Source organism: Spea bombifrons, chromosome 1 (assembly GCF_027358695.1).
Source record: "Spea bombifrons isolate aSpeBom1 chromosome 1, aSpeBom1.2.pri, whole genome shotgun sequence".
In the NCBI taxonomy this organism is placed as follows: Eukaryota; Metazoa; Chordata; class Amphibia; order Anura; family Pelobatidae; genus Spea; species Spea bombifrons.
Genome location: NC_071087.1, coordinates 163,943,682 through 163,958,095, shown reverse-complemented (window position 1 = coordinate 163,958,095; position 14,414 = coordinate 163,943,682). Strand labels below are relative to the sequence as shown.

Genomic DNA, 14,414 nt, shown 5'->3' with positions numbered 1-14,414 from the left:
ACTGGTAGCGGTGCTGCAGGGGCTGCGCATGCGCGATCTGTCTCCGGCAGCGCAGGGTTACTGTCGGCCGCTCTCCAGCGTTGGCCGCTTTCCACGCAGTTCTGGCAAAAAACCAAAAGCTTTGACTTTCTAGGAAATCCCTCGGCGGCTGCCAGAGACGGCAACGCGGCGGTAACCCCCGGCAACCGGGCCGCTCCGAGGATCCCCCCATACTCATTCCATCCCAACAAGAGACTTCTGAGGTCTCTGAGGCTTGCGTAACTTTACACCTCTGTCAAAGTAAAGGTTTTAACGGAAGACTTTATTATTCCGGGGGACATGCCGACAGCACCGGCATATACCGGCTCTGTGTAACTGCCCCAGCGACTGGCACCGGCCGATAGCACCGGCATATACCGGCTCTGTGTAACTGCCCCAGCGACTGGCACCGGCTGATAGCACCGGCATATACCGGCTCTGTGTAACTGCCCCAGCGACTGGCACCGGCTGATAGCACCGGCATATACCGGCTCTGTGTAACTGCCCCAGCGACTGGCACCGGCCAACAGCACCGGCATATACCGGCTCTGTGTAACTGCCCCAGCGACTGGCACCGGCCGATAGCACCGGCATATACCGGCTCTGTGTAACTGCCCCAGCGACTGGCACCGGCTGATAGCACCGGCATATACCGGCTCTGTGTAACTGCCCCAGCGACTGGCACCGGCTGATAGCACCGGCATATACCGGCTCTGTGTAACTGCCCCAGCGACTGGCACCGGCAGATAGCACCGGCATATACCGGCTCTGTGTAACTGCCCCAGCGACTCGCACCGGCATAAACCGGCTCTGTGTAACTGCCCCAGCGACTGGCACCGGCCGATAGCACCGCCATATACCGGCTCTGTGTAACTGCCCCAGCGACTCGCACCGGCATATACCGGCTCTGTGTAACTGCCCCAGCGACTCGCACCGGCCGATAGCACCGGCATATACCGGCTCTGTGTAACTGCCCCAGCGACTCGCACCGGCAGATAGCACCGGCATATACCGGCTCTGTGTAACTGCCCCAGCGACTGGCACCGGCCGATAGCACCGGCATATACCGGCTCTGTGTAACTGCCCCAGCGACTCGCACCGGCATAAACCGGCTCTGTGTAACTGCCCCAGCGACTGGCACCGGCCGATAGCACCGGCATATACCGGCTCTGTGTAACTGCCCCAGCGACTCGCACCGGCATATACCGGCTCTGTGTAACTGCCCCAGCGACTCGCACTCCCTATATAAAAAGGGTCTAAAAGTGGTCTTGTCTCCATGGCAACTAAGGGAAGGGCGGGCAGACGGGCACCAGAGCAGCTGCCCATACATTGTGCCCATTAAGCTGACGGGTGACACGCACATGAGTACCGTCACGCGTGTTACGGACACGTGGCAGCTGTTTTCGTGGCAGCTGTGCGGCGGATGCATGCGCGGCGCGTCTCATGTGACGGAGGCCGAGTGGAAGCACCGATCAGAAGTAAAGTGAGGCCCTGCCTGCCCTGCACCACGCTCCGCACCGGCCCCCGGCAGATGAGAAAGATTCCGAGAGGCTGTTACCACCCCTGCCGGAGTCACTTTGGGCTCCGGAGAGACATTTGCTGGAAGACGCAGCCCCCCCCACCCCCACAGAGAGAAGGGGATTCAGGACCCCCCCAGAGTTACCCCGACCCCCCAAAAGTGACACAAAGAGATGACCCCAAACAAAGAGTAACCAAAGAGTAACTTCCCCGACTCCGGGGCCTTATTTACTAAACTCGCTCACCCTGACTCAACCTTTAACCTCCGCCTGACTCTTCCTCACGCAGAAAATGCCCCGGGGCAAAAACAGCTCGGTGCGCTGGGAGGGGGGGATTAATGGGGAGGAATAATCCAGCATAATGCTAAGAACAGGACGGTGACGGTCCAGCCTCTGCGCTCTCGCGTGTGACAGTCCGGCGGCTGCGCTCTCGCGTGTGACAGTCCGGCAGCGGCGCTCTCGCGTGTGACTGTCCGGAGAGGGACCCCCGCGGCGCCTGCGCGACTCACACCAGCAGCAATGGGTTAATGCATTTGCTCTGGACATGAATTCTGGCCATTCTGGGGTTAAAGGGTAATATGGGGTGGTATGGAGGGGTAATTATACCCTGTCGGTGGGGGCAGGGAATTTAATACCCCCCATCCGTGGCACACATGACGTCAGATGACCAAATCTTGATATTTGGGGTGTTCTGGTGATGAAAGGGTTAATTGTGGTAACCCCCCCCCCGGGGCAGATTGAGGAGGCGCGCGGGGAATGCCCCCGGGGGTTATCGGCGGGGGGGCCGTGGGCAGGTGTCGCGCTGCGTGTGTCGGGGAGGAAATCCTCGCACGCTTCCTCTGTGCTGGACGGGGGCCAGAAAAACACGTGGAGAGCAGGAGCCGCCGAGTCCCCAGCCCCGCGGGGTTAAACGCTGTCACTGCGCGGCTCCAGAGAGTGTAAGCTCACGTGCGGGGCCCCCAGGAGCCCACCATTCTGGGCAGGAACTTTGTATAAAAGTGCCATAAGGTGAGAGTACAAGCTCACGTGTGCAAAGCGTGTATTCACAAACAGATCAAACACGCTTCCCCTTATTTCACCGGAATCTAACACGAGAGCGTCAGGGACGGAACGGGAGGAAGTTACTTTACTGAGAGGGTGGTGGACTAGTGGAACAGCCTCCCAGCAGAGGAGGTAGAGGGTAATACAGTGAGGGGGATTTAAACGAGTTATTATTCCAGGAGTAAATTATAATGAGTGAATCTGATGGGATCTTGTGGTCTGGCTCAACACAACTAAAAGCAAAATAAACCCAGCTGGAGGACGGCCGACGTTTTTAACGACTTTCAGAATATTTAATCAATTTCTGTCGTTATTATTATTATATATTATTATATACATTATTATATTATTATTATATTATTATTATTATATTATTATTATTATTATTATATTATTATTATATATTGTTATTATATTATTATATTATTATTATTAAATATTTTTATTATATTATTATATTATTATTATATATTATTATTATATTATTATATTATTATATACATTATTATATTATTATTATATATTGTTATTATTATATATTATTATTATATATTATATTATTATTATGTTATTATTATGTTATTATATTATTATATATTATTATTATATTATTATTATTATCATGACGGATACATTCCCATCACCCGCATCCGAGAAGAAATACAAAGTCCCCAAAAAACGGGGAGGTTGGCACGTATGCTGTGTAAGACACATGCTAGGTGTAGAGTGTCAGCTCTGCAGGTTCGGATGATCCATGCCAGCATCCTGACTTTCCGGGTCCGTTGGGGAGACCCCCCCCCCCAGAAGTGGGCTTTATTCTGGTTAACCCGTTCTGTGCCAGAGCCGAGGCGTGTCCGGACTGAAGGGGTTAAACAGGAATGTCGGTGGGGAGGGGGTGGCGTGACATCATGGGATTTAATAGAGAGTGCGTGCGGGGGGGGGGTGCAGGGGGGTGGGGAATGCGGCTCATCTGGTTTCACCATTTAATAGCCCTGTCCTTTATGCTGAGGGAATTATTTATGGTTTAGCTGATACTTGTCAGCTACCAGTTAAATTCTTCACATTGCCCACAGCAGGAGGGCCGGTGGGGGGAAGGGCAGCAGATAGCCCAGGTGGGGTAAATGCGACACTCGGGGCCCCGGAGCCCCTATGGCACGGTATAGACGGCAAATCGTTTACTTGCCAATTAGGGGTTTTTGGGTTTAAAAAAAAAAGTCAGTTTTGTCAAATAATTATAAAATTTAGGAACCGACCCGTTTTAAGTGAAATCCACAGAATTCTATATAAAACAAGCAAAAAAAGTTTGGAATTTCTGGTATTTTAAGGGTTAATCTGCAGATTATTCTAAATAATAATTAAATTTAAAAGAAAACCAGAATAAATAGATTATCCTCGAAAAATTCACATTTTCTTCCCAATTTTGTTTATTATATTTAAATAAAGGGAAATTTCAAAAGCTTTTATTTTTTGCTTTTCTGTACATTGGAGAACCGCGCTGACTTCTGATGTCACTTCCTGTATCATGTCTGCGTTTCGATGCATCATCTCGGAGATCTGCGCTGATATCTGATGTCACTTCCTGTATGGTGGATGTGTTTCGATACATCGTATCCGAGATCTGCGCTGATATCTGATGTCACTTCCTGTATGGTGGATGTGTTTCGATACATCGTATCCGAGATCCGCGCTGATTTCTGATGTCACTTCCTGTATGGTGGATGTGTTTTGATACATCGTATCCCAGATCCTGCTCAACTGACCTCTTCTACTGGGAAGCGGGGCCGGGCGTCTCGCTGGTAACTTAGATAACTAATCGCAAACTGCTCAAAGGGTCCATCAGACAGCTGAGTGTCCTCTTTAAATTATAACCCAGAACCCGCCGGCAGATCGGCCCCATCCGGCCCCCGTCTAGTCGCCCGCTTCTCCTGCTGTAACGACTCAAACCTTAATCAGTCGTTGGTCTCGTCTTAGATTCAGGAGCCGGATGTCTATCCCATGCGTGTTTAATACGGGGAGGTCTCGGGGGTCTCTGTGGTCTAGGAGGTCCGGAGGGGGGGTTCAAATCTGCTGTCACATTAGAGGCTTTTATCAGGTTCATTCGGCCTCTTCCTAGAGACATTTCCTTTCTGCACCTCGGCTAATGGAAGAGGAAGCCAATAATCCACGTTTACGGCTCCCAATAAACCGAAGGCGTGAGACAGGGGGCCACGGGTGGGGGGCTCAGGGTGATAGGCGTGAGCTGGGAGGGCACAGGGGGGGTCGTCAGAGTGATAGGTGTGAGATGGGGGGCGTGAGGGTGATAGGTGCGAGACAGGGGGCCACGGGTGGGGGCTGAGGGTGATAGGCGTGGGCAGGGGGCCCCGGGTGTGGGGGGATGATAGGCGTGAGACGGGGGGCCGCAGGTGGGGGACTCAGGGTGATAGGTGTGGGCAGGGGGCCGTGGTGGCCGAACACGTCTGGATCAGTCACGCGGTGTCGCCCCCGGCAGCGCTGATCCCTCCTCTCCGTTACATACAGGAATGTGTACAGCGCTACGCAATCTGCAGGCGCTACATAAATAAATCTTCCTCCCAGAACGCGGCCGGGAACGTTATTTATTCATCCGGATATCGCCATCATATTCTGCGGCGCCGTACAACGGGATTTCACATTCTAACGACGATACACGCATTTATCTATACAGTATACAGGGGCCGGTCACTGATTTATCTATACATTATACAGGGGGCCGGTCACTGATTTATCTATACATTATACAGGGGCCGGTCACTGATTTATCTATACATTATACAGGGCATCTCACTGATTTATCTATACATTATACAGGGGCCGGTCACTGATTTATCTATACATTATACAGGGGCCGGTCACTGATTTATCTATACATTATACAGGGGGCCGGCTCACTGATTTATCTATACATTATACAGGGGGCCGGTCACTGATTTATCTATACATTATACAGGGGCCGGTCACTGATTTATCTATACATTATACAGGGGCCAGTCACTGATTTATCTATACATTATACAGGGGGCCGGTCACTGATTTATCTATACATTATACAGGGGGCCGGTCACTGATTTATCTATACATTATACAGGGGCCGGTCACTGATTTATCTATACATTATACAGGGGGCCGGCTCACTGATTTATCTATACATTATACAGGGGGCCGGTCACTGATTTATCTATACATTATACAGGGGGCCGGTCACTGATTTATCTATACAGTATACGGGGCCGGTCACTGATTTATCTATACAGTATACGGGGCCGGTCACTGATTTATCTATACATTATACAGGGGCCGGTCGCTGATATTACTATACAGTATAGGGGGCCGGTCACTGATTTATCTATACATTATACAGGGGGCCGGTCACTGATTTATCTATACATTATACAGGGGGCCGCTCACTGATTTATCTATACATTATACAGGAGGCCGGTCACTGATTTATCTATACATTATACAGGGGCCGGTCACTGATTTATTTATACAGTATAGGGGGCCGGTCACGCATTTATCTATACATTATACAGGGGCCGGTCACTGATATTACTATACATTATACAGGGGCCGGTCACTGATATTACTATACATTATACAGGGGCCGGTCACTGATTTATCTATACAGTATAGGGGGCCGGTCACGCATTTATCTATACATTATACAGGGGCCGGTCACTGATATTACTATACATTATACAGGGGCCGGTCACTGATTTATCTATACAGTATAGGGGGCCGGTCACGCATTTATCTATACATTATACAGGGGCCGGTCACTGATTTATCTATACATTATACAGGGGCCGGTCACTGATTTATCTATACAGCATAGGGGGCCGGTCACGCATTTATCTGTACCGTCTGACCGTTAGTAACGCTCGCTCGTCTCCGTTGTCTCTTGCACAGGAACATACTTTGAATTCTTTGTTTTTCCTCCCCTTTGTGAGCAGGTTTAGTAAACATGCAGGTCCTGCTCCAAACAATGACCTTTGGTGACCTTTCAGGCCACAGAGCCGCCCACGGCAACGCATTAACCCTTTCAGGTTACTACAACCTTATTAACAGCTTTAAACAGACAGACACTATATCCGGTACCATATACCGCCCCAAACATCCCATATACCGACCCGGTAACCATATACTGCCCCGGTACCTTATACCGCCCTGGTACCATATACTGACCCGAGAGCTCTCCCTATAGATACCCGGTACCATATACTGACCTGGTAGCATATACTAAAGCAGTCCTATATACTTTGCCGGTACCATATACTGCCCCGAGCGCTCCGTATACTGCCCCGAGCGCTCTGTATACTGCCCCGAGCGCTCCGTATACTGCCCCGAGCGCCCCGTATACTGCCCCGAGCGCCCCGTATACTGCCCCGAGCGCCCCGTATACTGCCCCGAGCGCCCCTATACACATATAAGCTTGGCACGTGGTGCAGATTTTTGTCGCATGTCCTCAGCAAGTGAAGAGTTAACAATGCAGGTTTACTTTCCTTCCATCATAAGAGTTCATTTTAAACTATTACCCCCCATCCTGCCCCGGCCCACCCCGGCCCACCGACACCTGTAACAACAGCAGCACCCCGACCCATGCACTGGCAGCACACGCTTCCCACGCGGCATCACTCTAATCATTGTGAGTTTATAGAATAGTTCCGACACAGTCCGTGGCGCTGCACAACAGAGTGACCCCCCCCCCGCGGCCGAGACAGACAAGGAAAGCCAAACCCGAGACTGCTGCAAACCGTAATCGTCTCGTCTTAGATTCAGGAGCCGTATGTCTACCCCACGCATGTTTAATACCCTCACTGTATTACCCTCTACCACTTCTGCTGGGAGGCTGCTCCACTTATCTACCACCCTCTCAGTAAAGTAAAACTTCCTCCCATCCCGTCTCAGTCTCTGTACTTTCTGCACTTTAGTGTTTTAGGATAAACAGACTTTCAAGACTAAAATCCTCATCCATCGAATGATCTCCTCTCTGGGGCAATAAAGACAGGAGGGGGGGTGTCCTGGTCTGGGAAGAGACCCACAAATGGTTAACCCCGCCATGTAACGCCACCCTCAGGCACCACAAGGGTTAAAAAGAATGTCAGTGCGATTTGGGTCCCCTATAAAGCTCATTTGTTGAGGGTTACAGATACCGTCTCTGCGGGGCGTGGGATTTACCAGAAATCCCTTAACCACATCCCTTTAACCCCGCTAATTGCTCCGTAACGCGGCTGCAGCCCCCCCGTGGCACTCGGGGGATTAGGGGCTCGCAGGTGCTAAACAAGCAGAGCCATCTAGCTGCGGCGGCTCGGCCCTCCGGCCCGTGGAGAGCAGACTCGCAGTTACTATGTGCGTCGGTCTCTGACGTTCTGCTTCCACTTCTTCCTCCCCATTTTCACGCCTGCGACGCCTTTATACCCCCCTCCAGGTCACGGTGAGAGGTTACTGACACGGTTGCCCCCTCTCTCCACACCCGTAGTCTTTAAATGAGGCTTCAGAAGCCGCCCTACGACGGGGTAATAACCGATAAAGCGCATTCACAGAGGGGCAGAAGCTGCCGGCACGTTCCGGAATGGAGGCAAATACCGGCAATGAGCGGCCGCACGCGCTCCCCATCTTCCCGCGCCTGCTGTTCTGATACGTTCTGATACCGGCCCCCCGGAGTCACTTCACGCGACCGAAGAGGTTTGCAGAGTCATCATTTCTCGTTTCCGCTAAACGGGCCGATTCAGTGAGAATGTGACCGGCGACCGGCGAGCGTCCCTGCTGCCGGGGCCCCTGGTTTACACATAATATATAATATAATAACTTTCAAACAAACGATTCCTGGGCTACTGATGGAATATTCCGGCTACTTGGCAAAAAACATAGAATTTACCCCAAAACCACCGGACGCCGACACCCCGACCACCACCAAACCCCAATAATATGCATCAAGATGGCCGCCTACCTGCTTAAACTGTTCCTCGTAGGTCCATTCGTGATGCCCCGGGTTCTCATTGGGCGAGACAGTTTGTGACTGGCCCGGGGGGCAGTTCATCGGGATTTGGGGGGGACCGACCCTAGGCGCCCCGTCTCGAGGAGAACCGGGCTGCTGTAAGCCTGAGGACATCTCGCCATCGTCCTCCTCGCCTTCCTCATCATCCATCTCCTCATCGTCGTAATCGTCCCCCTCGTCCCCCTCGCTCCTGTTTCTTGTCTCGTCCTCCTCCGATCTCTGAAGGGCTGTCCGTTGGAATATAAGAGGGGGCCGGAGCTGGGTCACTCCGGGGCCGGTTACGGTTGTCCCAGCGGTGGCTGAACTTGAGGGAGAAGTGGCCACCGCGGCCGCCGCCGCCCTCACCGCGGCCTGGTACTGCCGTATGGCGAGCGCCTGCTGCTGGATCCGTGACTCCACCATAGAGCGCAGCTCCCGGTCCTTCTCCTGCCTCATCTTCTCCTCCAGGGCGAGACGCGCCGCTTGCTGCCGCTGCAGGTTCTCCATGACGGCCTCCAGCCTCATCCCACCGCCGCCGCCGCCGCCACCGGCAGAGACCGCCTGAGAAGTCTGCGAGGGACGGGGTGTGGGGAAAGGGGACGAGTTGTGGGAAGAAGCGGAAACGAGAAGGGAAGGGAGAGATTGGGGAGAAGAGAAGGCAGTCTGCTAGAGGCAGAGGGGAAAGTTGGGGGTAGAAGTGGGGCGAAGAAAGGAGAACAGACCAAGAGATCGGGAATTTGGAGTTAGAGGGGCAGTAAACGCGGGGGCAAGAAGGGAGGGTAGAAACAGATTGAAAGAGGAGAGGAGTCAGAGGTTTGGGGGCAGCAGGCAGATGACACCGCGGCGGGAGAAAGTAACACGTTGGGGGAGGAAAGGAGACAAGAAACAAATAAACGAACAAACAAACAGGAAGAGAGGAGAACGAACACCAATTACGGGAAAACGAGCCACAGAAATGCGTATTAGCATAAAAATGATAAAGTATATTAATGGGGTGAAAAAAACGGAAGAAAGAAACGAGAAAAGAGAAGTAAAAATAGATAGAGGAAGAAGAGGAAGCAGAGGAAAAGAGAAAAGGAAAGGCGTCGGGGGAGGGGGAAAAACAAAGAGGTTATTACAATACAGAGTATACAGCCTCACACATCATCACCTGTCTGCACATATCAGCGCCGAGCGCCCACCTGTCTCTGTACTATATCAGCGCCGAGCGCCCACCTGTCTCCGAGTACTGAGTGTGCACTCATACTGCATCGATCTACTTTCCTCTGTACATTAAATAACATTTACAGCCACAGAAAAATCCTCGTCACAAAAACTCTTTGGGGTGGTTTTGGGGTCACAATCGGGCTTCTTGCCCCTCGGTAACAAGCTGCGCATCGATTGGCTATCCGGCTGCACCCCCTGCAGATAGAATTCTATTTAAATTTATACCGGAAACGGACAATTTCTGTACAATTTCATCAGGAAATCGAACGATCCCCGCAGTATTATTATTATTAATTATTCTTAATTATTATTATTATTAATTATTATTATTTTTATTCGGGGGAAAAGGATAGAAAAATCGTTTTTAAAAAAAAGTTATTTTGCATCTTTCAATTTGTAATTTTAGGGAAATTATAGAAATCCTCTTTTAATAATAAAGTTGTTTTAAGATTTTGAATATTGCAAATAAAAATAAAATTCACCATTTCCTGTAATTTTTTTAAATTTTTTTTAAATACATCTTAAAAATTGTGGAATTATTCTATATGGCTAATAAAAAAAAACTAGGGTTTAAGATTTGTGCAGGATTTCAGACGTTTTTGGGTTAGAAAATATATTATCGGTTAATCTTTATTTAAATAGCGCCAGCTGATTCGGGATAATTTTTTTAAAATTTTGTTAAAATTATTTTTTTTTCTGAAAGCTAAAAAAAAATGCAAATCCCCCAATTATCTAAATCCCAGTTTACATTTTTTTTTTTAAAAGAAATTCTAACATTCTGGGATTAATAGAAATGTTGACCCCAAATATTGGAATTTCACACAAAAATAGAATTATTCTTATGAAATTTGGAAATTACGGAAAAAGGGACCAAAAAAAGGGTCTTCTCGGCTGAAACCTATTTTTAACATTCCGATATTTCATTTTAATAATTTATATAAGAATCAGTGTGTGGGGGGAGGGGCGTTAATGTTTTCTGGCCGCTGTGATTGGTTATTGGAGCGCAGGCAGTTAGCGCGCTGATTTACGGTAATCGCCCGCTATGTAGACAAATGTCAGCTCCTCGGTTCGCTTGACCTCATTGTTGTCAAAGTTGTAACAAGTCGGACAAGTTTTAGATTTAAGTAAAATGTAGACATATCGGACCTCCCCCCCTCCCCCACCCACGTTCAAAAAATAAGGAACAATTTCTAAAGAAAACGGAGGCTTTTTTTATATATATAGAATTTGGGGCGGTTCTGAATCCTTCGGCTCTCCGCGGTGAGGAAGGGGTTAATCCATTTCATTTTTAATTTTGGGTCTGGAAATGGTAAAAAAAATAAATTGATATTAACGTCCATTTAATTCGGAAAAAAAAGTGGGGGCCGGTTTACCGGATTCCCCCAAATCGGGACCCCCCTGGGGGCGGCGGGGGGGGCATGTCCCCCGTGATCCATTCCGTGTGATCCGCCCGGATCCCGTAAAGGGACACGACGAGCGCTAACGAGGCTCTAACAGAGAGGAAGCGGGGGCTCGGATTCTCCAGCCCCCGACACCTCGTTTAACCGACGCCGTCCCGTGAGATTCACTAAAATACATGAGTGACTTTTACCCGCTAAAAATCCGACTTTTGGGGCTTTTTATACGCAAAATCTTTCTCTGGTCCAAGGAACCAGCGTTGGCGTTTCTCGGGCTCCGTTTCTGGGGCATTTGGGGCATTTTGGGGGATAGTTTCTGCCCCTTCTTATCGATGGCTCTGATGACAGCGGAACCTCAAGGTTATTCTTGGCTTTCATCACACGGAATATTGCGAAATAATCCCCGCGCGATATTAACCAACGAGGAGAACGCGTTAACAAATTCGAACAGCAATGAAAGGGTTAATCACAGGCGTATTCCGGACGACCGACGGACTTTGAGGTTAAAAATGAAATCGTAATCCCCGTTCTGTCGCCGTTACTAATAAAAAGTCACTGGATTTTAATAATATTTCACTTATTTCATTAGGAGAGACTTTTTTTATTTTTATTTAGAGGAATTTTTCATTTCAGGAGAACGAAGTCCGAGGCCAAGCAATAAAATCTCGAAATCGATAGAAAAACGTGTTTCTGGACGCTGCTTGAACATTTCCTGAATTTAAAAGCTGATTTCCAAATCTCACTGAATCCCAAATTAAATGCTTCCTTTGGTAAAAATGATAAATTACGCAATTGGTAAAATCCATGCAAAATACCGAATTTCTGTTTTTGGGGGTCGTTTATCGGGAGCCTTTTCTAAAAAAAAATGTAACCAAAAACCAAAATGATACTTAGTGACGCCCGCATTTATTATATTATTGATTATTGTATGCTTATTAATTATTTTGCTGATCACTTATCAATTATTACATCACTTATATCGCATATCAAGTATCATATTGCTTATTAGTTATTTTATCACTTATCGATTATTATATTGGGTATTATTATATTCCTGATCACATATTATATTACTTATCGATTATTACATCACTTATCACTTATACTCACTTATCCGTTATTACGAGTTTAGCGCAATTATTATATCTCTGTTCACTTATTACATTCATTATTGATTATTATTTTTTATTTATATTTCTGATCACTTATATCGCTTGTCAGTTATTATATTATTATTATTATACTGCTGATCACTTATTACTATTATACCACTGATCTCTTATTATATCACTTATTATATTGCTGATCACTTATTATATCACTTATTATATTGCTGATCATGTATTATTATTATACCGCTGATTACTTATTATGTTGCTGATCACTTATTATTATACTGCTGATTACTTATTATATCACTTATAATTTATTATATTGCTGATCACTTATTATTATTATACCGCTGATCACTTATTATATTGCTGATCACTTATTATTATTATACTGCTGATTACTTATTATATCACTTATAATTTATTATATTGCTGATCACTTATTATTATTATACTGCTGATTACTTATTATATCACTTATAATTTATTATATTGCTGATCACTTATTATTATTATACCGCTGATCACTTATTATACCGCTGATTACTTATTATATCACTTATTATTATATTGCTGATCACTTATTATTATTATGCTGCTGATTACTTATTATATCACTTATAATTTATTATATTGCTGATCACTTATTATTATTATACCGCTGATCAGTTATTATTCCGCTGATCACTTATTATGTCAGTTATTAATTATTATATTGCTGATCACTTATTATATAACTTATTAATTGTTATATAGATGATCAGATGCCTCAAACAGAACTGATCTCCTTGATGTTAAACCCGTTACGCCGTGAAGAAGTAAGATATGAGGTAAAAGGAACTAACATTATGAAAGGCATTTAACACTTTGCTGCCTGGCACTAACCCACCGTTCTGTGAAGCGCAGCCGCCGTGGACTGGGTTGGAAGGAACGTTTGTCCCAAATTTTGGAATTTTAAGTTTCGTTACATTTCCCGTCCCGGATTCTAAACCTGGGGATTTTGCGGTTTGTTTCGTGGTCGTGATATCGGACGTGCGGACGCATTAATCGGTGGGTAGTAGTTTTAGGGCTCTGTCGCTATGGTTAAGAGCGGAGACGGTAAAAACCCTGCCGAGCTCCCCGCTCCTGACCCTGTTCTAGAGCTCCCGGGCGAGTTTACTACTAAGAAGTAAATATATAAACGCGGCGAGAGGGCGAGAGGGGGTTAGTTACCTATTACTACAGTGACTGGATCTCTAATCATTCCCAAACCAACATACCGGGTTTAACCCTTTCACACTCTGCCTCTCATACACACAGCCCTTTTAAAAGCTGGCATGGGGGGGGGGCAAATTTAAAATAAAAATGACTTTTACAAATAAAACCAAAAGTCTGAGTTTGGTGTAAATGAGCTCGGAGCGCGCGGCGTTCCCAGCCCGGGACAGGGCAGTACAGAGGGGTCCGCGGACCGATGACACGCACCGTGCCCCCATCTGATGGCTATTTGCCCCAGGCACATGCCCTTGGGCTGCAGGATGGTTTAAAGGGACAGCAGACAGCATGCTTCGTGTTACAAAGTTACCCGATTGTGTTTAAAAATAAAACTATTCTATAAATACACGAGATGCACAATATCAGCCCCACGGGGGGGGTATCAGGGCTGGGGAGTTACACGCATGCAGGGGGGGCAACAACCCAATCTAACCCAACAGAGGCCGATTAACCCCATTAATGCCCCCTAATGCCCCTCCAGGGTCCCCCGGGGCTCCACTTACCAGGGCAGACTTGCTGGCCAGGCTGGTGTTCTCAGCCATGCCGGAGATCTTCCTCCCGGGCTGCGATCCGCGGAGCTTCCTCTCCAATAACTCAGCCGGCAGCCCCAGCCTTATCCCTGCGCGGAGGGTCTGCCCCGGCCCCGCATCCAGCCGGACCCCTGCCCCGGAGCCGCGGACGGATTCTGCCCTCTGCCTCTGCCTCTCTCCTCTCCCCTCTCTGTGTCTCCCCTCTCTCTGTCTCTCTCTGTCTGTCTCTCCTCTCTCTGTCTCTCCCCTCTCTCTGTCTGTCTCTCCTCTCTCTGTCTCTCCCCTCTCTCTGTCTGTCTCTCCTCTCTCTGTCTCTCCCCTCTCTCTGTCTCTCTCTCCTCTCTGTCTCT

At 47.9% G+C, this 14,414-nt stretch overlaps 1 protein-coding gene across 1 annotated transcript in view; it reads right to left on the bottom strand.

Moving 5' to 3' along the window:
- Positions 1 to 14,076, bottom strand: part of ARID3C (AT-rich interaction domain 3C) — a 48,756-nt gene extending 34,680 nt beyond the window's left edge. Inside the window, exons 1-2 of the mRNA XM_053448812.1 lie at positions 14,038 to 14,076; positions 8,542 to 9,234 (exon numbers count right to left, since the gene is read on the bottom strand). Coding sequence (XP_053304787.1) covers positions 8,542 to 9,234; positions 14,038 to 14,076 — 732 coding nt within the window. The remainder of the gene's footprint in view (positions 1 to 8,541; positions 9,235 to 14,037) is intronic.
- Positions 14,077 to 14,414: the final 338 nt, after the last annotated feature.